Source organism: Terrapene carolina, unplaced genomic scaffold (assembly GCF_002925995.2).
Source record: "Terrapene carolina triunguis isolate 2854851 unplaced genomic scaffold, T_m_triunguis-2.0 Scaffold66, whole genome shotgun sequence".
NCBI classification, from domain to species: domain Eukaryota; kingdom Metazoa; phylum Chordata; order Testudines; family Emydidae; genus Terrapene; species Terrapene triunguis.
This window is the reverse complement of record NW_020664417.1, coordinates 91,004,157-91,029,215: the sequence shown is the minus strand read 5'-3', so window position 1 is coordinate 91,029,215 and position 25,059 is coordinate 91,004,157. Positions and strand designations below refer to the sequence as shown.

Genomic DNA, 25,059 nt, shown 5'->3' with positions numbered 1-25,059 from the left:
AACATTATGCCATTATATCAATGTATTCTCACCTGGATTCTGATTACCCTATTAGAGAAAAGAGAGAGCTAAAATAGGAGAGGGAGGAGATGTCTGGAGAGCAAAGACAAAATTGATCAAAAGTATGGAAACTTCTAAGAAGAGATTGGAAAGATAGATCCCTCCTTTCTTAGTAGTTCCTAAGATGTGACATGATAGAGGTATAGAAAATAAAAAATGGTATCGTCTGGGTGTATCATGTCCTACTATTTATTCTTTTACATAATACAAGAACAGGGGGACACTCATTGAAAATGAAAGGCAACATTTAAAACTGGTAAGATTTTTTTCTTTTTTAAGGCACAGTTAACCAGAGGAAGTCATTATCACAAGATATCATTGAGGACAAGAGCATAGCAGGATTCAGAAAAGGATTAGAAATGTTCTAAGAGAAAACAGGAATTACAACACCAGATTAGACCAGTGGTTTCTCTAATCCAATATTTGTTTCTGACAATGGCCTGTTCATTAGCTGGGTTAGAGGAAGATGCAAGAAACTCTGCAATGAGCAGTTGTGGTATAACCTACCCATATAGAAAGCTTCCTAATATTCATTGGTTTATGGGAATTTTTTGTCCTGAAACACACACACCTTCGGGCTTCAGGGATAAACAAGTGACTGACAGCTAGAAAAAAAATCTCCTATTGTAGGTTATTTCACAATTGGCCATTACAATGTTTCTTGCACCTTCCTGTGAAGTATTTGGTTTTGGCCACTGTGAGAGACAGGATACCAGAATAGATGGACCACTCCTCTGATCTGCAAAAACAACAAGGAGTCCTTGTGGCACCTTAGAGACTAACAAGTTTATTTGGGCATAAGCTTTCATGGGCTAGAACCCACTTCATCAGATGCATGGAGTGGAAAATACAGGAGCAGGTATAAATACATGAAGAGATGGGAGTTGCCTTACCAAGTGGGAGGTCAGTCTAACGAGGCAATTCAATTAACAGTAGGATACCAAGGGAGGAAAAATAACTTTTGTAGTGGTAATGAGAGTGGCCCATTTCAAACAGTTGACAAGAAGGTGTGAGTAACAGTAGGGGGAAATTAGTATGGGGAAATTAGGTTTTGTAATGACCCAACCACTCCCAGTCTTTATTCAGGCCTAATTTGATGATGTCTAGTTTGCAAATTAATTCCAGTTTTACTGTTAATTGAATTGTCTCGCTAGACTGACCTCACACTTGGTAAGGCAACTCCCATCTTTTCATGTATTTATACCTGCTCCTGTATTTTCCACTTCATGCATCTGATGAAGTGGGTTCTAGCCCACAAAAGCTTATGCCCAAATACATTTGTTAGTCTCTAAGGTGCCACAAGGACTCCTCGTTGTTTTTGCTGATACAGACTAACACGGCTACCACTCTGTAGTCTGATCTGGTATGGCAATTCCTGTGTCCTAGTCATTTTTTTCTTGAAACAATATCCGAGTTTAATCAAGAGGGGAAGCTGACTAGTCCTAGTCTGTGTCCTTTTGGAAGTTTGACATTGCTATAAAGAAAAACTGAGTAGGATTAGTCAGTTTCCCTTTGCAGCATTTTAATAGCAAAATGAAATTAACAACACATCTTAATAGCACGTCATTGCTTGTGTGCATACTGCTGAGTGGTAGGGTGACTAGCAAGAAGCATCAGTAAATTATATTTGACCCCCAACCCGCTCTGAAAGGGGAATGAACTAGATCAATGTATAGCCCTCTTCCACCTTTAATTTTTGTTGTTCTTATCTGTGAGATAAGGACTGCAAATGGACCTGTCTCAATGCTGACTTTGATTTGCTGCACTCCATTCATTCTCTGATTTTAAAAAAAGTACATGTGTTTAAGAATGCCATTTATAGTGTAACACTTCTTGGCAATCACCAGAGGGAAATGTTCAGCTGCTGTTCCCCAGAGTGCTTATAATGTAAGATTAAAGTTGGTTGCCACCAGAGAGTAGCCAGCCAGCAGGTGTTAGCTGTTTGCCAGCACAAGAAGGGGAACGCATACAGTGTACCTGATACGCAGTTACTTTTCTCAGGTGACCCTTAGGTTATGTCTACACTACAGCAGCACAACTATAGTCTTTCCATCGCTGTAGATTGAGAGAGAAGGTAGCTAAGTTGACGGAAGAATTTTTCTGTCAACCTAGCTGTGTCTACACCATGGCATAGGCCGACTTAACTACATTACACAGGGGTATGAATTTTTCACACCCTTGAACGACGTAGCTAGGTCAACCTAAATTTTAGGTGTAAACCAGGCTTCCGTGTGATTGTTTTTTAGGACTGAGAAGCTTAAAAATCATACACTTACTTCTGTGTTTAGCTGAAAAGGGCAATCTAGGAATAAGCAGAGCCATAGAAATTATAAATGGAAAAATACCAATAGTTCAAACTCCAATTTCTTGAAACATGACTATGATACAGTCTTTTGCACGTTAAAAAAACCGTACCTTACTGATCCGCAGTCTTTATGATAAGGGTGGCTGTCATCTTATGCTCCCAGAAGGATGGCGAGAGAAAAGCCATTTTAGTGTCATGTAATAATGTCCATTAATTTTGTGCAGCACTTAGATACCATGACTGTAGGCACTACCATAAAAATCTAACCGATGTATTGAGTTTGATGTACTCATTCAGACTTTTACAAGATAGTTGAATTGCTTGTAAACGCTGAATTGAAGTTGAGAACTCAAGCAGAAGTCCTACGTTTATTTTTTGACTTTTTTATCCCACTGAAGTCAATTGGAGCTGCTAAGCACCCAGCGCTCTTGGAAAAACAGGCCATTTATTCTCGGATGTGGGAACTTCCGCATTCATTTTTGAAAATTTTGACTACAGTATTTTTTAGGTGCTCTTACTATACTAATGATAACACATAGAGTCAGACCTTTTTATGTAGTCGGTATGCTTTGAAATGATAGAAGAAAGAAGAATCTAGAATAAGAAAAGCTATGGTAACAAATTTCTACTTTTACACAGACCCCACCTCGAATTGCATTGACAAGAAATAAAAAATGCCCACTGTAAACCAGCATCTGTGCGGTTCAGGCAATGCACAGTTTAAGTACTATGGTTAAGATTTTCAAAGCAGCCTGGGGGATTTAAATTTTCCATTAAAACTTGTGGAAGATTTGTGTCCCAATCCCCTGCACTGTCTTGAGAATCTAAACACATATCTTTAAGAAGTGACTGCCTATTAATAGTACTTCTTGTTGGACTGGAAGCTCAGGAGACCTGCTATTCCTTATAAAACCAAATATCAAATCAGTGTTTGCTTTTTGTAGGCGTACAATGGTAAAACATAACTTTATGGCATCCTGTTAATTGTTTCAACTCTGTTCCCTGAAACCACCAGATCCATATTCCCTGCTGCTAACACTACAACATTTCTTTTGCTTTTGCACTCCATGTCAGGATTCATAGGTGTGCTATAGAAATATTTGACAGCACATTTTTGCATACTTTTTTTCTCTGCTGAGAAATCTGTGCAATGTGGATCTACGGTCATGAGACCATGTTTACAATTAATATTCTTGAGTGGGTCAGGAAAGATTGTCTGTTTCCCTGTTCAAAACAAGAAATATTGCAAACATTTTCCAATGGCAAATAAGGCGGCCATTGCCCATGGCAATATTATCACATGTGTTCCCTTACATTCCAATTCAGTTTTTTAAAAAAGAGTTCTCCATATATATTTCCCCAGTGTAGACATCCCCTTTACTGTTCAGTGCTCTTGCTAATTATGCAGGATAAGGGGCCTTCCTTTACGCAAACTGATCCAGTTTTGTGGAAAGTTCATAACTTTCGTAGATTTAGGTAGGCTTGTACTAAAGCACAGAGCTGAGAATCATGAAATTTTGGCTCTCTTCCCAGCTCTGAGTTGGACTTCTTGTGTGGCTCGGAGCAAGTCATTTTACTCTCTCCATTTGACAGGGATGAGACTAAATACATCATGAATCTCCGAGTGTTTTACAGTCACTGGATGGATAGTACTAGAGAAATGAAAAGCATGATTAGAATTAAGCATCTGGCCAATGTAACTCATGAAAAGTGTTTGAAAATAAAGTTTGTATTTGGAAATAATATTTTTGAGCCAATGACTGGTGGTGGACATCTTGCTGAAAAGCAACATTTGTCACATAGTCATTGTGGGAACCCAAATCAAGAGACTGTAAGGGCCACATTTTTAAAGGTCCCTGCGCATGAGTTGCAGTTATAGATCAACCAGTAGTTGTGTGCAAGTCAGGGCTGTACATGTGTGTAGATAAAATAATAAAGATTTGTGCGTCTGCAAATCCGCACGTTGTGCGAGTGCATCAAGATTTTGTGGTAGAAGCTTTTCTTTGGATTGTTAAACTGATATAAAAGCAACATGCAAAGTGGTTTTATAGTCCCATGCCTCAGGCTTCCATTCTGTAGGAGCCACAAATGGTGTCCCTTTTCAGTGAGATGACTGCAACTGTGTCAGTTCATTCCTACGTTGTACTGCTTGTACTTAAATGCATGCTTGATTAATAGAAGTGTTTGAATATGTCTAAAAACACTCTTTTCTAACGGGGGTATTTTGTATGCACAGATAAGCTAATGACTCTGTTTTCCCTAGCGTTAGCAGAGGGAATATCATTCAGAGCAATAAAATGTTCATAGCCAGGGGATCCCAAACTTTTTCATAGTGTGGACCACCATCTAACAGAGAGCATCTCATAGACCTGACACCTCCCCTACCATTTGTGGTCACACAGGCCATCTGGCTATCCACATGGTCCTTTTCATCCCCTGTGCTCCTGGACATATTACCTGGCACATTCCTTTCTCATGCTCTCCTGGATGTTCCTTTCCTGTTGCTGAATGGCAGCTGCAGTTCCACTGGTGACTCCAATCCCCAAGGGCCGTTTCCTCCTCCTACATGTATGAGAGCACTCCTTAGTGGAGACATTAAAACTTGCTCTTGTTCTTTGCTTCAGTCTCCTCACTGGGATCTTCAAGGCCCTGCCAATTCAGTGCCTGGCTGTGTTTCCTCTCGTTTCCTCCTCTCCTCTTCCCAAACATCCCTCCTAACTGCGCTTGTTATATTCACTTCCATGCTTCCCTTTAAGGGCTTGTTGACACAAGAAAGTTGCCTGGGTTTAAACTGAGGTGTGAATTTAAGCTCATTTATTTAAACCAATGCACACCCCTATGTGGACACTCTTACTTCATTTTAAGAGTGGCTTTTTTTGGTTTAGTTTAAGAATTTATCTACACTTGAAAATTAATTTGAATTAAGTGTGAATTTCAAGCACAGTCAACCTTGTATTAAGCTAAATGGGAATAAGCTACTCTGGGACAAGAGTGTCCACACATGGAACAGCTACTGTGCTTTTAATTCACACCATACCTTGATCCAAATTTACTTTCAAGTGTAGGCCACCCTAAATCAACGAGGGTTAAACTAAACCAGAACAAACCACTCTTAAACTGAAAAAAAGCATTCACATAGGGGTTTACCCCAGTTTAACTAAATCAGTTCAAAAACCAATTTAAGGTAAACTAGTGCAACTTTTCTTGACAAGGCCTCACTGCCTTCCTCTTTTCATGTGTCTAGCCACTTCCTCATCGTCCTTCAAATCTCCTTTAAAACGCACTTCTTTTGCCAAGCCTTCCCACACTGACGGTGAAATTCATCCCTGTGCAGAGGGCTAGCACAGGACCTGTGTACTACGTCAGTCCTATTTAAGGGCCTGTTCCCATTCCTTTCCTTTCAAACTGTTTCCAGTCCATCTGAACTGGACTCTAAGCCCTCAGGGCAGAATCTTTGCTGTCTCTTGATTTTTATAAGGTCCAGGTACACTTATGGTTTTCTATAACTAATACCTTGAAAGTCCAATAGAGCCGCAGTTTTGTGGGTGAGATGGTTTAGGTAGCTTTGCAATAGTCCTTTGAAAACATAACCAGGCTCTATGTGATTTCTTGCTTTAATATATCACAGTTCAGTGAATGGACCTTTGTTTCATCATCTTGCATTGGATGTAAATATGTGAACATCAACAGCGGCTGATATGTCTCTTAAGTAAAGAAATGAAAATCTTTCTCATCCTAGTTACTGACTGCTCCTCTCTTTAACCTTTGATTTTAGGTGGTACATTGGATGAGGCAACGAGAAAAGATCTTTTCACAGACACCTTCTGTAAAGTGTGCGGGGCTGTGCTGCAGTTTGAGTCACAAAGAATTTCACATTACGAGGTAAGCCATAAGCGTATGTCAGTATCCTCCTACATAATGCTACCTATATTTTTTCAATGACAATTGCATTGCATGTGGGTCACTTACGGCTTTTTGTAGTGAGTTATCCAAGACTCATCATCCTCGTTGGATGGTGACCAGAGTTGCATACTGTGACCATCAGGCTCAGTTACAGTTACTGCAGCTGAAGGGTTGTACACATGTTCTAAGTAGATCACATAGGACACAGTGAACTATAAGTCATGCGGAAGGCTTTTAGTCGTGGAACTAATAAATATCTTGGGTGAATACTTTATATGTCAAAAAGTGTACTTTGCCTTTACATGGGATCCTGTGTCTGTACAGAGGTTCCCAGGCACGAGCATTTTTTCCAGTTTCAGCCAAAGCAATATGATCTCTTCACGCTCAATCTTCACAAGTTAAAGAAGTTCAGAATGTCTACTGCCTTGGGAGTTCATTATTGTTATCTACAGTAGAAACTGAGGACTTGCTCCAGCAAGGTGCCGAGTTCCCTTAACTCTTGTTCACTTCAGTTGGAGTCAAAGACATTCAGCACCTCATAGGGATCAGGCTTCAGCATGAGTTTCTCACTTTTTGGATATGTCTTCACTGAAAAAAAAAAAAGTGTGTTAACTTGGGTTAAAATAGCAATGAAGACATGGCAAGTCAGCTTTTCACTTGGGTTAGCAACTCAACTTAAAGCCTTCAGGGGAGCTTGAGGTTGAACTCGAGCTGCTAACCTGAGTTAAAAACAGAGTTGCTGTGTCTTCACTGCTATTTTAACCCAGATAGTTAACCTGAGCTAAGAACACACTGTTGTTTTGTTTTTTGCAGTGCAGACATGCTTTGTTGAATCTGACCTCAGCTGAGGATGCAGATAATATCCTAATGACTTCACCATTACAGGGGGAAAGGCTATTTTCCATACTGATAGTATTTTGAGTCAGTGTTTTAGCCAGCATCGAACTTGTGTGTAGCAACATCTCGTTCTCTTTGGTGGCATTGTATGGGCAACCTGGGATTTCTCCTCTGAAGCTTTCTTTGACAGGGTAACAAGCCTTGTGGATGAGGGAAGCAGTAGATGTGGTATATCTTCACTTTAGTAATGCTTTGGATACTGTCTCACGTGACCTTCTAATAAACAAACTAGGGAAATGCAATCTAGATGGAGCTACTATAAGGTGGGTGCAAAACTGGTTGGAAAACCGCTCCCAGAGAGTAGTTATCAGTGGTTCATAGTCATGCTGGAAGGGCATAATGAGTGGGGTCCCACAGGGATCAGTTCTGGGTCCGGTTCTGTTCAATATCTTCATCAATGATTTAGATAATGGCATGGAGAGTACACTTATAAAGTTTGCGGACGATACCAAGCTGGGAGGGGTTGCAAGTGATTAGGAGGATAGAATTAAAATTCAAAATGATCTGGACAAACTGGAGAAATGGTCGGAAGTAAATAGGATGAAATTCAATAAGGACAAATGCAAAGTACTCCACTTAGGAAGGAACAATCAGTTGCACACATACAAAATAGGAAATGACTGCCTAGGAAAGAGTACTGTGGAAAGGGATCTGGGGATCATAGTGGACCGTAAGCTAAATATGCGTCAACAGTGTAACACTGTTGCAAAACAGCAAACATAATTCTGGGATGTATTAGCAGGAGTGTTGTAAGCAAGACACGAGAAGTAATTCTTCCACTCTACTTCGTGCTGATTAGGCCTCAACTGGAGTATTGTGTCCATTTCTGGGCGCCACGTTTCAGGAAAGATGTGGACAAATTGGAGACAGTCCAGAGAAGAGCAACAAAAATGATTAAAGGTCTAGAAAACATGACCTATGAGGGAAGATTGAAAAAATTGGTTCTGTTTAGGCTGGAGAAGAGAAGACAGAGAGGGGACATAACAGTTTTCAAGTACATAAAAGGTTATTACAAGGAGGAGGGAGAAAAATTGTTCTTCTTAACCTCTGAGGATAGGACAAGAAGCAATGGGCTTAAATTGCAGCAGGAGCTGTTTAGGTTGGTCATTAGGAAAAACTTCCTGTCAGAGTGGTTAAGCACTGGAATAAATTGCCTAGGGAGGTTGTGGAATCTCCATCATTGGAGATTTTTAAGAGCAGGTTAGACAAACATCTGTCAGGGATGGTCTAGATAATACTTAGTCCTTCCATGAGTGCAGGGGACTGGACTAGATGACCTCTCGAGGTCCCTTCCAGTGCTATGATTCTATGATTAATAAATATTATTATACAAACAGTCTTTGTCCAGTTGTGATTCTCTTGCTATATCAGTACAATCTGTAAGTATGAAAGCAGCTTTTCATAGTTTCATAGAGTTTAAGGCTAGAAAGGACCATTAGATCATCTAGTCTGACCTCCTGTGTATCACAGGTCATTAAATTTCACCTAGTTACCCCTATATTGAGCCCAATAACTTGGGTTAGACCAAAGCATTTCAGTCCTCAGGAGACTAAACAGTTATGTGCCCTAAGCAGAGAACAGGGGAGACTGAGGTGACATTACCAATGCAATTGATTAGGTGAGATATGCCCAGAAGATCCTAGCAAAAGAGCCAGGCCACATGCTGCAGAAGAAGGTGAAAACCCCCAAAGGTCCCTACCAGTATACCCGGGGAAAAAATCCTTCCCAACCCCAGACAGATTCATAGATTCCAAGGCCAAGGAGGGACCACTATGGTCATCTAGTCTGACCTTCTGTATAACACCACCCATAAAACTTCCTTAAAATAATTCCTAGAGCAGATCGTTTAGAAAAACATCCGATCTTGATTTTAAAATTGCCAGTGGTGGATAATCCACCACAACCCTTGATAAATTGTTCCAATGGTTAATTACCCTCATTGTTAAAAAATTATGCCTTATTTCCAGTCTTAATTTGTCTAGCTTCAACTTCCAGCCAATGGATCATGTTATACTTTTCTCTGCTGGGATTGAAGAGCAAATTGTCAAATATTTGTTCCCCATGTAGATGCTTCTAGACAGTGATCAAGTCACCCCTTAAACTTCTCCCTGTTAAGCTAAATATCATGAGCTCCTTGAGTCTATCACTGTAAGGCATGTTATCTAATCCTTTAATCATTCTAATGGCTCTTCTCTGAACCCTCTACAATTTATCAATATCCTTCTTGAATTGTGAACGCCAGCAGCAGACACAGTATTTCAGCTGTGATTGCACCAGTGCCAAATACAGAGGTAAAATAATGTCTCTGCTCCTACTTTAGGGTCCACTGTTTATGCATCCAAGGATCATGTCAGCCTCTTTGGCCACAGCATCACACTGGGAGCTCACATTCATCTGATTATCCACCATGATCCCCAAGTCTTTTTCAGAGTCACTGCTTCCCAAGATAGTCCCCCAATATGGCCTACATTCTTTGTTCCTAGATATATACATTTACATTTGTCAGATTAAAATGCATATCGTTTTCTTGCATCCAGTTTACCAAGCAATCTAGATTGCTCTGTCAGTGACCTGTCCTCTTCTTTATTCACCACTCCCCCAATCTTTGTGTCCTCTGCAAATTTTATCAGCAGTGATTTTATGTTCTCTTCCAGATCATTGACAAAAATATTAAATAGCATGAATCAGAGAACCAATCCCTGCAGGACCCCACTAGAATACACCCACTGTATGATGATTCCCCACTTACAATTACATGTTGAGACCTATCAGTTAACCAGCTTTTAACCTATTTAATAAGTGCCATGTTAGTTTTATATTCTAGTTTTTTAATGAAAATGTTGTAAATGTCTATCAACATTATTATCTTTATCAGCCAAATTTGTAATCTCATCTAAAAAAGTTATCAAGTTAGTTTGGCAATATATACTTTCCATAACACTATGTTGGTTGGCGTTAATTATTACCCTCTGGTAATTCTTTATTATTCAAGTCCCATATGAGCAGCTCCATTATCTTGCCAGGGATCAGTGTCAGACTGACCGGCCTGTAATTACCCAGGTTATCCGATTTCCCCTTTATAAATATTGACACAATATTTGCTTTCTTCTGGAACTTCTTCCTCAGTGTTCCAAGAATTATTGAAAATCAACACTAACAGTTCAGTGAGCTCCTCAGCCAGCTCTTTTAAAATTTTTAGATGCAAGGTATCTGAGCCTGCTCATTTAAAAATGTCTGACTTTAGAAGCTGCTGTTTAACATCCTCCTGAGATACTAGTGGAATGGAACGAGCGTTATCGTATGATATGACTATATCGTCTGCTTTTTCCCAAATATGGAAATAAGATTTATTGGACATTTCAGCCTTTTCTGCATCATTATTGATAATTCTACCATTTCCATCTAGTAATGGACCAGTACATTTTTTTAGGATTATCTGACCCTGAGCATGTGAACAAGACCTACCCACCAAACATCTGAGAGGATTAACTGAACCACCTCAGAGCATCGGTGTCTTGTCTCCAGCTATGGCCCATCCTTCATGCTTCAGAGGAAGGCAAAACAAAAAACAAACAAAAAACCCAGAATACATCTGGCCAATTGTGATACAGGGAAGAGGGGGAGGTGGATTCCTTCCTGACCCCTTCAGGTAACCAGCTGAAGCCTTGAAACATGAGATTTAGATTATAGACATTGTCTTAATGCAGAACTGCAAGTGTTATGAGCATGCTGAGGGCAGTGCAGAGCTTCCTGTTCTCTCCGTGGACCATGAAGGAAGGGAATGAACAGAGGGATTCTCAGATTTTGACAACGCAAATCTTAATTTCTGGGTAAGTCAGCACATGGGTTCTTGTTAATGGAGGAGGAATTTTTCTCTTCCCAGGGCAAAAAGCATGCTCAGAAAGTTCGCCTTTATTTTCAAATGCGCAGTGAGCAAGATGACGGACAAGAACCTGGCAAACAGAAGAGACCAGATTATGTGAACTTTCAGGTAACGTTTCCTCTTCAGATCTCTGGCTAAGATGTTAAATGAGCTCTTCTCAGTTACAAGGGTTCAACTGCTTGTCTTTGGTTTCAGGTGGATGGGAGTGGAGTAGTGGACAAAAACAAATATTGCAATCTTTGCAACATGATTTTTACTTCTCCAGTTGTTGCTCAGTCTCATTACCTGGGGAAAATACATGCCAAAAAGCTGAAGCAATTATCAGGAGACCAACCTCAAGTGCCTGCACAGAGCACTCAACCACAAACAGGTGAGAACTAATTGGGCTCTGCGTTCTACATGGTGCATGTATTTTATTGTCACTTCTCTGAAACAGATCAAATGAGGCATTGATCATCTTCCCAGCACTACTGCTTCTCTGTGCTTATATAGTGTATTGAAGTGTGGCAGTAGGTATGACAACTCAAGATGCAGCCATCAAGTGGAAGAATGAAGACATTGTTGCTTAATCAGAGTCAGCAAGTCCATAGCAAAGGACTGGGAGTCAGGGACCCTGGAGTTACAATCCCTGCTCTTCCACTGACTGTGACTGTAGGCAAATGTCTCCATTTCTCCATCTGTGAAATGCAAATAACAACACTTCTACTCTTGGGGTATTGTGGGGGTTGACTGCAGCCCTTAGCAGGCATAATACTAATTGCTAAATTAGTATTACTGATTATTAAGAAAATCAATCCAAGAACACACAACGATGACTAGCACCTTGTGCAAGTCCTAGGGCTGAAACCTAAAGTATCTTTTGTGTTCTCATGCCACCCGCTCAGGATACCTGCAGGAGCTGGAAGAAGGTGACCTGGTGGTGAGAGAAGCTCACGTGTTTGGTGAGCCCATTCTCCTTTGTGAGAGGAGAGAGCTTGAGGAGTATGTTCTCTCTTGAACACTATAGTCTGTAGGCCACAGGGCTGCTATTCTGCTCTCCCTTTTCGACTCCAGTAGTTCAATATTTATATTTACATGGTTCCAAAGAACTGTTCCACACTTTCCTTTGTTGTATTATTAACAGGTTCCCCCGCTGGTCCTTCTACATCTCTGGCACCACAGCAGCCCTCCGCTGAGAAGCCCTCCCAGGATCCTAATGTTGAAGAGTCCACGTCATCCTCTAGCATTGCTTTGGATTTAAATGATCCAGACAAGTATTGCAAGCTCTGCTCAGCTCCCTTCAATAATCCATTGATGGCCCATCAACATTATGTTGGCAAGAAGCACAAAAGGAACGAAGCCCGGAAGAAGATGATGGCGGAGATGGGAGAGGAAGCTGTTCCTGCAGAATCCAGTGCAAATGGTAAGTAAGCTATGGGGAATTATTCCAGGGTCTTCACTGATTGTAGCTGGATGTTTGATGGTGTCTGATTTGTGCAAGAAAATGAGGGCGCATTCCTCTGCTTTAGACTTAGTTGGTTTTCTCCTTTCTCTTTGCGCTGTGCACTGCTAGATTTTATGGTCTCTGAACACCTTGCTTTGGAAATATTTCCTGATGGCACTGAGGTCCAAATCCAGTTCTCATTGAACTTGGCAGCAAAACTCTCATTGACTTTAATGGGAACCGGATCTGGCCCTATGTGAGTGAACTGCCAGCCCTTCCTATACTAGAACTCGAGAACTGGATCTGACTCCTTATTCAAATGTTGCCATTTATATATTTCAGATCTCATTAGATGAATCAGGCTGTTGATCATAAATAAACTCGAGGAATACACTTTGATGCCAAACAATAGCCTGTTGGGATTGGGTGTGTTTGCTGAATTTGCCTGATAGATAAGGTTGTTGGCTTTCAAGGTGGGGCATTTATTTTCTGATTTTGCAGTGTTTGGAAATATTGATGCTTCAGCTTCTAAGGGGGGGGGGGAATGACATAACTTAGTAAAGCACAAGCCTTTCCTCCTCAGACCTTACCATGTATTCACTTGAGGCTACATGTGTTACATCCATTATGTACCATGTTGAAATTTCTCTAGGCATCATCCAGCATTCTCTACTCGGGAGATGCCCTTGTCTGAGCTAATACTACTGTATTTAGACTGGACGGTCCAGTTTATATTGTAAATGCTTATACTTTTATCCGCATCGTGTATTTACAATAATACTTCAATTTCCAGCACAGCTATCCTTCTTGTCAGCACTTAGGTACCAAGGTAATAGACACTCTAGAAATATCATAGACAGAGAGATAATCATCAATGTCCATAAATAATAATCTCGTTATTTAGATCATGCCCATAATATACTGTATGCTTTAAGGTTTACTATCACAGACCCAAGTTCTCATTTCACTATAACAAAACAAAATCTGTTCACTACAGAAACTTTACATCTGTCTGTAAAAGATTTTAGGAGGATGCTGTCTCTATAAAATAGCAGTTGCATAAGGGAGTAGACAAAATGTGCTTTGCGTTTTGCTGTTTGTTTGCAATCTCTTTAACGTGCAGCTCTCTGTTCTTTCAGCAGTTGGAGTTGGTAACTACATATGTCCTATATGTAACATCACTCTTACGTCTATAGAAATGTACCAGTCCCACATGCAAGGAAATAAACATCAGATTAAGTAAGTCTTTTGTCACTGGGGCACCTTGAATTGGCCATTGTTGGAAGACAGGATACTGGGCTAGATGGACCTTTAGTCTGACCCAGTATGGCTGGTTTTTATGTTCCAACTATATATCTCTGGCTGCACCACTGCACTGTTTTTTAAAGTTCCTGTTAAAGAGTAGAAGGGGTGCACATCTTGTGCAGTATCCTCTGATGGCTGCTCTGTTAATTGGCTTTGACGTTGCACATTTATTCTACTGACTTAAATAGATGCCAACAATTTAAAAATCATACTCAGATCAAAAATGTATCTACCATTGAGTGATAACATCATCTCCCTCCCTTCTCCGCTCCCCAGATCAGCTCACGGAGCGAGCACGCTCGCTCGCTCACACACACACACTTTTAGATGTTCCTTGCCAGTGGAAAAGGCCTGCGCAGTTTTTCCTTACTAATTTTGCCACATGGAGGCAGCACCACATACTTCAGTATGGAGCCTTCTGTGTTCAATCACCCTTGGAGGGAATGGTCTGTAATGTAAGGTTACCATTGCCATGGCAATTTAGGACCTGATCCCCCAAAATGTGGAGAGCCCACAACTCCCATTGACCATCATGAAAGTTGCTGCACACCCAACACCTGTTGGGAACAGACCCTGTTAATATTAAACAACCGATATACATAATATAGTAAAACTAGTTATTTACAATCTAGATAGAGAGCGTCTTTAAATCTCTGCGTCCAGCTAGTTTAACAGTTTGTGGCTATAATCTCTCTCTACGTTCACATATGGTATAATCCTTTACTATCTGGGTTCTGTACCACAGAAAGGTGGGAAGACAGAGGATCTTTTTTTTTCTTCCCCTCCACCCCCCCCACCTTTTTTCCCTTTCCTTTCCTATCTAGTCATTCCCCCAGTCACATCTTTTAAAAAAAACAAGACAAAACTGCTGGTCTTAATAATAATACTTAGCACTTATGTAGTGCTTTTCAAGGCATCTTCTCCTCTTAGTTAATTGCTTAGGTATAAATGTACACCTCTACCCCGATATAACACTGTCCTCGGGAGCCAAAAAATCTTACCGCGTTATAGGTGAAACCGCGTTATATCGAACTTGCTTTGATCCACGTAGTGAGCAGCCCCGCCCCCCTGGAGCGCTGCTTTACCGCGTTATATCCGAATTTGTGTTATATCTGGTCGCGTTACATCGGGTCAGAGGTGTACTATTTAACATTCCACATCTGAACCAGGAAGACAAAAAAGTCTTTACCTGACATTCTACAATAGTTCAAAAAGGAAACAGGCCAAAAAGTAGATTAGTTTTAGTAACTAAGATTTTATATCTGATTCTTGCAGAGAAACCATGGTTGTCAACCTCATAAAGAATTCAAAGAAAACATATGACTCCTTTCAAGATGAATTAGAAGATTACATTAAAGTGCAAAAAGCTAGAGGACTAGAACCAAAAACATATTTCAGAAAAGCAGAGGAGGAAGAGTTTGAAAACTACGAGTTAGAAGCAGTAAATGATTGTGATGATATTGTATCTTCCGATGTTACATTTGAACAAGGACAGCATTCCATCCTCTTCTCAGAAACATATATATCATCACATGCTGTTGAAAACAGATCGCTGTGCTGGTCACCAGCTCATGAGAATAGGCTAAGACTAGAAAACATGGCTAAAGGTCATGACAGCAAGGAATATTATTCAGAAACGCAAACATCTCAGGTGACCCCTTTCAAAGATGACAGCTATGGCCTATCATCTGCAGAATCCAGTGACTGCTACAAACACATCTCTTCTGATAATAGCACCCACTCCTATAGGAAAGGCCGAAAGCTTCGAAGGAAACATGAAGAGGGGGAAAGACACACTGGGGAAGGAGAAGAGAAACACAACAAAGAAGCCACAAAGCAGAAGAAAAAGGAAAACAGTGAAGACACAGATTCTGGAAAGGACAGTGAAATGCAAAAGCGAAGAAAGATTGATACAGATTCAACTCACGAGAAAAAATCAAAGCACAGTAAAGACAAAAGAATTAAAGAAATACCCACTGAGAAGGAGAGTAGAAAGCACAAAAAGGATAAAAGGAAACCACAGCCTGATGGAAAAACAGAAGAAGAGATACTTTGGGATGAATCTATCCTGGGATTCTAATAGAGGTTTTGATTAACTTTATGAAATCGGTATTTTTTGTAGTCTCTCTTAACCATGGTGTACTATGTTATGACTCAATAATTTTTGTCCCACTCTGTGGAAGCGAGAAAAAGCCTGACTTCTGAAACTATTGGGTAGTAGGTATGAATCAGCTTTTAATAATCTCATACACACAACAGTCATACAACAACGTGAATTGAAAGCCTATAATCTGTTCTGGAATGTACTTCAAATATGGGTCAGTAGCTATAGCATTCCTTTTGGAGTTTTATCACAATGAATTGTCTCTTCCAAATCATATTACTGGCATTAATATGGAGAATTTGGTGGTTATTCCATTAGTATACAGAATCTTGTAAAATAAATGACAAGTACACAGTGTTCCCAACCCTCCCTGTTCCAGTTTCACTAAAGGCTTTTAAAGGGGAATGTGAAAAATATTTAGGTTTTTTGGTTCCAATTATTTACAACTGTTATTTTTTTCACCCAGTTCTGAGTGAAGAGAGAGAGTCTATTAAACATGTAACTGATTCTCAGACATATGTTGTCCAGTATATTTTTCTCATAGCTGTGATCCAAATTTTTAGTTTAGGAAATACTGATAAAGTACCATATGCAAAATCAATTTCAGTTGGTAATTCCAGGCTAAGTAGTGTTTGCCACTCTGATTCAAGATAATTTACTTAGTCTGCAACTACCAGTGGTGGAATAGAGCTTGGTTTGAAAAACAAAGCAACAATGCTTGAAAAATTCAAGAACAACTTGGTGGGGGGTTAGAAATAACATTTTATTAGCTCTTCATTCACAATATGAAACTAGATCCTTTTGATAGAAAACTAATGTAATATTTGGTGTCTTGTGGTACATGAAATGAGCTGGTATTCTCAGGCTGCCTTTGTGCTACTCTTATGGGTAGTCTCAGGTCCTGGTTCAATGGGCCATTGAGACTGGAACTACCTTTGCACCCCTACAGATGGTCCTTCTATGGCAGGGTTAGGTCACATTAGCAAAGGAGTGGGGGAGGGGCATGCACAGTGTCTGCCTATGGCAGTGGTTTTCAATCTGTAGTCTGCGGACCTCTTATGTCTAAGATTTCCAAAGGGGTCCACACCTTCATTTGACATTTTTTTAGAGGTCCACACAACAACAACAAAAGGTTGAAAACCACTGGCCTGCGATGTCTGGGGCTCTTTGGCTAAAGGAGGATAGGAGTTTCCTTTGCTGTCATTCTTTCACCTTTAGGAGTGTTAAATTGACTCTAAAATGCTGTTCTGCTCACCCAAAGAGTGATTGGTCTGTTGTGTAAATGCTGCACATGCTACTTGTCAAATGTTCTCATCCAGCATATGTGAGATGGATCTCTATTTTATATAGAGACGTTATAATTTTCTAGCCATTCATATTATATAAATAATGAATGTGGTTCATATTTTTTTCCAGATATTTATTTGCAAATTTATTTGCAAATTTGTGTCACTAGGTATTTATATGACAGTCCATTTTTTAAACAATTACCAAGCCTGTTTAAAAAAAAAAAACTTAACGTGTATTGCAAGTACATGTTTACCATATATACTATTTTTAACTGTCAACTATCATATGCTTTTTTTCTTCCCTAGTTGCAAAAGCATTTCAATACTGTTGATAACTAAAGGAAAGTCTGCCAATTTTAGGTTATTAATCTAATTGAAACCACAAAAGCATGGGAATTTGGAGGTGAGGCACAGACGAAGGCCCCGATTCTACAATCAGATCTGCACGGATGGACAATGACATCTGCTATTCAAGTCTATGGCACAGATCCGATTGCAGAATCGGGGACTTAATCTGTAACACATTCTTGTCTAAACTTGTATATGGCAAGGGTCTTTAGACAGACAGCTGCTGTATATCAGCACAGCAAGATTGAGCTATGGGCAGATTTTCAGTCTTAACTCTGAACTTCATTGTTGCATTAGGACTGCTTGAATGTAGGTTCAATATGAGACCGGGTAATCTAACAGTTAGAACGAGGGACTGGGAATCACGACTCCTGGATTCCATTCCCAGCTCTGCCACTGGCTTGCCACATGACCTTGCCTAAGTCACTTCACCTTGCGCTTCAGTTTCTCCATCCGTAAATCAGGTATAATAATAATTACCTCTAAGAGAGGGGTTGTAAGCTATACTGTTTGTAAAGAGTGTGGTGATCCTCAGCCAAAATGTGCTGTGTGCGTGCAACGAGTGTGTATCTTTAGGGTGGATTTTAGTATTTCCTGTGCCCACCTGTCTTTTCTCCCTGGTATGTGGTACATTAAAATATCCATTGTGATATCCAATACAGATATGTTTGAAAAAGGCTATGGGACCTCTCTCCTGCACTTTCAAGAGCAGGAGAAAAGTCTGGTTGACTGTGAAATAGAATATGTAGCAGAATGACGTCATCTGAAAGCTGCATAGTTACAATTGAAAGATAAATGTGAACTTCTGAATATACCTTGTATGCCCCGAACTCAGCAAGGTACATTGTGACTATTGACATCTTAACCTACCTTGCTGAGTCAGGATCTAGGCCTTTAAAATCTCTCCTGAAAATCTCCCCTGGCAGAATCTCTATAAAGTGAAGATTAAGGGGTATTCTATTTTAAATGTAGTATATGGTCTGAATATAATACCCTTCAACTAGCTCCTATAGCTGTGTAGTTCAAATTTATTATATAAGAAGTACAATTCATTTATTTTTATTTCTCGGTTAGTCTAATTGCATAGGGATGTTACCATAGATATAAAAATATATCAGGTGAACAAATTTTCAGAATGCTTCAAATATCAGAGTAAGACATTAATTTGACAGTTAAGCATTCCAAAGGTTCTTGTAAGTAACATTTGTGTTATTACTCATGTTACTGTGATAAAAATGCTTAGCGGTATTTAAAAAAATGGGACCAAATTTCAGTGAAGTAGCTAAATGATCATTGTCAATTAGTTTAGGGTTTTCTCTCTATCTTATTTATTTTATGCTCTATTGCTTTTAGTAATACCTCTTTAGAATGGGGAGCATATAATTCTAAACGTCCTGAACCTCTGAATCATGAAATGGAGCCCACCATCTGTATTTGGATCCCTCTAAAAGTTAGTAACTGTTGGTTTAAAAAATGTGTTTATCCATCAGAGTACTGAGGTGAAAGCATCAGGCTGTGATTCAAGAGATCTCTGTTCTCTTCCCAACTGTTCCACAGATTTTCTGTACGACCTTGGGCAACTCTCTTAATTTTTCTGTGCCTTAGTTTCCCCATTTGTAAAAATGGGCTGATAATAGTTTCATGGTGGTGCGAGGATAAATCCATTAATTTTTGTGAGAAGTGCAGACACTATGGTTATAGGCTTATAAAAATGTCTATAAATAAAGATATATAGATATGTACAGTGATGTCCAAAAATGAGCATAAATGCCACCATTTTTTCCCTTTCTGCAGAAAGTCTTAAAAACAAACAGAGAACGATTCCTTCTAGAGAAGGTTCAACCTACAGCTAAAAGAAAAATGAACTCACTTTGGCAGTCACTCTTGTCAGATCAAAAGTTGGGCCGAAACGCCATCTGATAAATTTTCAATAAATGCAGAAGCGTCTTCATTTCAGAGAGCTACAGGAAAAGCACGTAGCCAGCTTTGCTGCTGTTCCATGCATGATGAGCTGCACGTGATAAACTGGAGCAGCAAATTAGGCCTAAATTCTCGACTTGTGATTTTGGGGTGTCAAACTTGGAGACCTCTTAAAGGGCCCTGATTTTCAGAGAATGCCAAGGACTTGCTCTCTCAAAATCAGGCTCCATTAAGGTGTCTCAAGTTGAGCACCCAGAATCACTACTTGCTTTTGGAACATGTAGGGCTTCGTGCGCCAGCTCTTTCACCTCTAGAGATGTGGTTGTGTCCCAAGTCAAACTGAACTTGCTGGTCTCATCTTAGAATGTGAAATTCTCTGCTGCACAAACAGGCCGCCTCCTCTAAAGGGGGAAAACAGGGAGTATTGCGTGTCAGGACTGAAGTAATGGGCAGACCCATGCTGTGAAACTTGCACCAGGCCTTTCTGCTCATGCATAGTGCTTTCCTGTGCCTGCTTAGCCCGCTCTCAACTTCAACGCCATTTTTAACCAGTGTGCTTAACAAGTCACCTGCCACACGATCCCCTCCACATACAGCCACACTGGTGGTGGCTTCATTCACATTATCTCATTAAGGCCCCACTCCCAGAAGGTGCTGAGTGACTACAATCCTGCCTGAAGTCTTCACCCAAGTACAGGACTACTCCAACAAGAGGTAAGAGTGCTCAGCACCTTGAAAGATTAGGCCCTAAACGTTTAAGGGATAGGGATGCATAATCTTAGCATGTCTCTCTCTTGGTTTAATGTGCCATACAAGGCCAAATCAGGCGTAAACATCCATGCGTTAGTCTGTGAAATCCATCTCCATTATTCACCATCATGCAGTTTTTTGAACTAGAGGGTTCAGTACAGTTCTGAATTATTAGTAGATGAAAACTCTCAGGGCATGATTCTCATTTACGCTATGGCCCCTCTATGCAGCTCTGGCAAGGTATGTAGGTAATATGCCTTAATGCTGGCATAGTTTATATATACATCTGTTTTAAGGTGCTTTGACTCCCAGAGTGATGTAAAAGTGCTCTATTGTAAATGAGATTCAGGCCCTCAAATCTGAGGGAGAATGTCACCCTAGATCCTTAACTGGCTGCTCTATGTATTTTGCATCTCTCTCTTTTTTTTTTTTCTAGATTAGCAGATGAAAGAAAACAATCTCTCATCCTAAGGAAAGAGGAGAGCTATGAGCAGACCTCGCACATCAACCACACTCCTCTCTCTCTCTCTCTGCTGTCTCCTCAGCAGAGGAACCACTATACACACAGTGTGCAGCTTGGCTGTAAGGAGTGGGTGCTTGCAAGGCATCAGGTACGTACAGTATTTAGTGCAGAAGTAGTCACGGTGGCATAACCCCTCCTGCTCTTCCCTTTCGCGCTGTCCCCCTTCTCTTCATATGTGACAAAACAGGAAAGCTAATGTCAGTGGGGAATAAGAAATTCAGAATATACTTTTGCGCTGATGTCCAGTCTCTATTTTCTTTATAATGACTGTTTGGTCTGCTGTAGTTTTTATCCTACGCTATTATTTTACACCAATGTCTGTAATGATTTAATAGCATGGACTGCTCCTAGCCTTGCCCGTATCGCACTGGCAACTGGATTGAAACCACTAGTTCCGTTCTATGGAAGGGCACGAAAGATGGCAGGATGGAGGCATATATATGTAACAATATAATATGTTCTGTCAGGCTTGTTATCTATCAGAGGTAGCATAACTGTAACAAACATCTTTTTATAAAGCTGTATACAGTAACCCTGTGTTGGGCATACAAAGAGAAACTGTTACACAGGTAAATGACTTACATGTCTTTGCTCACATTGAGGGGCTCTGGTGTTACCGCAGTTCCCACAAGTGCAGAGCTAGTGTAGTTTAATGTGATCACAACAGCAAGATGTATGTATCTGGAGTATGATCCAGAATGTGCCTGTGTTGCATTGATGGATCACAGGAGAAATGTAACCTGAGCCTCAAATGTTCTAACCCCTGTGTTTAAATAATAATAATAAGAAGTAAAAATTTAAGCACCTAAATCAGTTGTTTTGGTTTTCAGAAGTGCTGATTACGTGCAGCTCCAGTTGACTTCACTGGAAATTGTGGGTGCTCAGCACTTCTGAAAATCAAAGGCCACCCATTTAGGTGCCTAAAAATGGATTTGAACAAATTTGAATCTTCTGACCTTAGTAAAATTAAGGATAGTTGTGAAATGCTGCAAACGTAACTTCTTAAAGTCACCCATTCTGCCCTATGTGTGTTTATTTGTCTAGTGGGCCCATGAAAATGAGCTTCCCACCACTTGCTGTGCTATGCTTGCTGGCTTGGTTTGTCGCATTCAACATTGAATAATGCTGGTGCCTGCCTATGAAGGTATGGTAAGTCTGTTGATTTTCCCCCTCTAACTCCCCACATCCCTCGCCCCATATTGTTTGGTGGTTGCAGGTCTCTGGTAATGTTTGTTTTAATCTGATACACACAGAGACGTGTATTTGTATTAGTTTTGGTGAGTAGCTGTATAAAGTACATAAATCTTCCTATTGTTCTGATACATGGTACATATGATGGCTCATACAATGGTATACAATCAAACTGATTCTATGAGTCAACAGTGTGCCCTTGCTGCCAAGAAGGCAAATGGCATTTTGGGCTGTATAAGTAGGGGCATTGCCAGTAGATCGAGGGACGTGATCATTCCCCTCTATTCTGCATTGGTGAGGCCTCATCTGGAGTACTGTGTCCAGTTTTGGGCCCCACACTACAAGAAGGATGTGGAAAAATTGGAAAGAGTCCAGTGGAAGGCAACAAAAATGATTAGGGGGCTGGAGCACATGACTATGAGGAGAGGCTGAGGGAACTGGGATTGTTTAGTCTGCAGAAGAGAAGAATGGGGGGGATTTGATAACTGCTTTCAACTACCTGGAAGGGGGTTCCAAAGAGGATGGATCCAGACTGTTCTCAGTGGTACCAGATGACAGAACAAGGAGTAATGGTCTCAGATTGCAGTGGGGAGATTTAGGTTGGATATTAGGAAAAACTTTTTCACTAGAAGGGTAGTGAAGCACTGGAATGGGTTACCTAGGGAGGTGGTGGAATCTCCTTCCTTAGAGGTTTTTAAGGTCAGGCTTGACAAAGCCCTGGCTGGGATGATTTAGTTGGGGATTGGTCCTGCTTTGAGCAGGGGGTTGGACTAGATGACCTCCTGAGGTCCCTTCCAACCCTGATATTCTATGATTCTGTTGCCATTCTAATCTGTATGTGTGTCCTTTGAATGCATTTACAAGGGGCTAATGCTCTGCACGAGCATTTTAAAAAAAAGCAAGACACCTGTTAATTTAACATTACAGTTCTGAGTGAATATAGCCAAAGTCAAGGATATTCAGAATTAATGCTTCCTCCCTATCTCTCCACATCATGCTGATGTCAGCCACGTCCTTTTTCATGGTTGCAGAAGCAGTGCTGGAGAGGCCTTCATCCCTGCTTTGAGCTTAGAATGCCTGGTATATTTACAGTAGATAAATGACTCCATCCTTGATTCACACTCCTGCGAATATTGGTGACCACAGACTGGCCCCGATCCTGCAGTCTGATTCACATGGACTGATGTCCATAGAATACTGCACAAGTGTGAGATCTGCCAGCGTGGATCAGATTGGCGGATCAGGGCCACTGTATATAAGATTACTGCCTGATCTCAAATCTCTGTGTAGGCTGGACTCAAGAGAGTAAGGTGGAAACATCACTTACCTCCCCCCAGCCCTGTTGATTTATGTTTAATCCTGTCATTATTGCAAGGAATGCTGTAAATATAAGATAATTGTAAAAAATATTTTAAAATTTCTGTACTAACAGCCCTGTAAACTCAGTTTTCTTATTGAAATCTAATTACCTTGCCACCAATTGTATTCTTTTTATGCTTTGTTCAGCTTCGACAGGGAGAGTGGCTTTGTTGATTTCACTTTCTGCTTCTAGTCCATTGTGGTTTTTGCGCACCAGCAAGTTCCTGTTGGAGTTGAGTGCCCATCACTGTAGGGGGAATACCTAATACTTCTATTCCGTTTTTTAACTGAAAATAATTTTATTCATGTTCGGCTCTGCAAAACTCTTGACTATGGGTCTAAACAACTTGGCAGGGTCCTTTTAAACATCTTTTAAGGCTGTTTTAATTTTTATTTTTTCAGGGTTTAGAATAGAAAATATATGAACCCATAAGAGGTCACTGCATCCTCATCTTAAAATATAATTCCAGTCATTCAGCTCCCCGGTAAAAACAGATGCAATGTGTTTAAATACTTTACAGACGGAAAGGTTCTCGTTTTCTCAGTGTCAATCCTGAACCCATCTACCCTTCCTCATTCTGCCCTATGGAGTAGCTCATATGTCAACCTTCATGTTGATTCAAAAAGTTTTCAGACACTTCAATGGATTTCAAAAGCCTCTCTTGTGTTTTACAGGTGTACAGAGCAGAGAAACAACACAGGGGAGAGGCTATCTCAGCATCCCAGATGAGTTGCCCAACTTGCTACCTAATTCTTCTGAGAATGTTAATCCAGATGATCTCATTGGTCCACCAAGCAACAACCCTCTTTCCAGTCCCTAGTTGAGACTCACTTCTTCAGTTGTGCCCTCAAGAAATGAGCAAACAATTATATCTACGTTACTCCGGGGGGGAATTCTGTGCCAAAAAATTATGCGCACAATATTTTAAAATTCTGCAAAATTCTGCATATTTTATTTGTCAAAATAACACAATATAATCCCACCAGTTTCAATTATTTTTGGTCATTTATTTCAAAATACCAGTCAGCAAGTATGTCTGTAACAATACAGACCAACAAAAAAGATTCAGGAAATGTTTTTTGAAAAATAGTTTCCTTATTAGGCATATTAATACAGAATTCTGAGTAATAATTCATTTAAACTACAATACAGAACTGTATTTCCCACACCCCTCAGAAGCAGAGCAAAGGCTTGGGAGAGTCAGGGGTAATGGAGGAGCTGAGGGAGAGGGAAGTAAATTGCTGGGAAGGGGCCTGGCTGTGAACTTGGAGGGTTGTTGGGTCTGGGTGGGAAATGTATGGAGTGGGGTTTTTTTTGGGCGGGGCACATCTGCCCCTGTCTCTGATGTGTCCTTGCACCTCTCCCCCCCGTCCATGTGTGTCCCTCCACTCCCACTCAGACATGCACTCCCCCCATCCCCAGGTGGCCCTGCACCCCTCCCCATCCCTATGTGGCTCTGTACCCCATCCCCATGTGTCTGTGCCCCCACCCATTCACTCCCCTGTCCCTATGTGTCCCTGTACCCCCTCCCCCTGTCCCCATATGTCTGTGTCCCCACTCAGCCACCCTCTGTCCCTATGAAGCTCAAGTACCCTCCCCCATCACCATGTGGCCCTGTACCTTTCTCCCCTCTGTGGCCCTGTGCCTCCACTCCCATTCAGCCCAGTCTGTCCTTCCCACTAGCCCTTATGAGGCCCTTTCCGACCCCCCCCCCCCAGCACTCCATGCTGTCTGTCTCCCCATAGCCCCTGTATTCTGACCTAGCCTGACAGGCACTGTGAAGAAGGTAGGATTTTTC

The 25,059-nt window shown here is 40.8% G+C and overlaps 1 protein-coding gene and 1 long non-coding RNA gene across 5 annotated transcripts in view; both read left to right on the top strand.

The window, feature by feature from the left end:
• KRCC1 (lysine rich coiled-coil 1) overlaps nucleotides 1–20,708 on the top strand; it is a 38,461-nt gene extending 17,753 nt beyond the window's left edge. For 2 of the 4 annotated variants that reach the window (XM_026648109.2, XM_024217736.2), the window contains exons 2-7: nucleotides 6,141–6,247; nucleotides 11,049–11,156; nucleotides 11,244–11,418; nucleotides 12,172–12,450; nucleotides 13,611–13,710; nucleotides 15,052–16,370. In XM_026648109.2, the coding sequence (XP_026503894.1) occupies nucleotides 6,141–6,247; nucleotides 11,049–11,156; nucleotides 11,244–11,418; nucleotides 12,172–12,450; nucleotides 13,611–13,710; nucleotides 15,052–15,856 (1,574 nt within the window). In that variant the 3' untranslated portion in view covers nucleotides 15,857–16,370. Of the gene's footprint in view, nucleotides 1–6,140; nucleotides 6,248–11,048; nucleotides 11,157–11,243; nucleotides 11,419–12,171; nucleotides 12,451–13,610; nucleotides 13,711–15,051; nucleotides 16,371–20,623 lie in introns of those variants that run through there. The other 2 variants (XR_003369623.2, XM_026648110.2) reach the window with 2 other exon arrangements.
• A 35-nt stretch (nucleotides 20,709–20,743) lies between these two features.
• On the top strand, nucleotides 20,744–24,205 carry LOC112119165. Its single transcript, XR_002909092.1, has 3 exons — nucleotides 20,744–20,798; nucleotides 21,755–21,859; nucleotides 23,936–24,205. It is a non-coding gene; the product is annotated as an uncharacterized LOC112119165 (long non-coding RNA).
• Nucleotides 24,206–25,059: the final 854 nt, after the last annotated feature.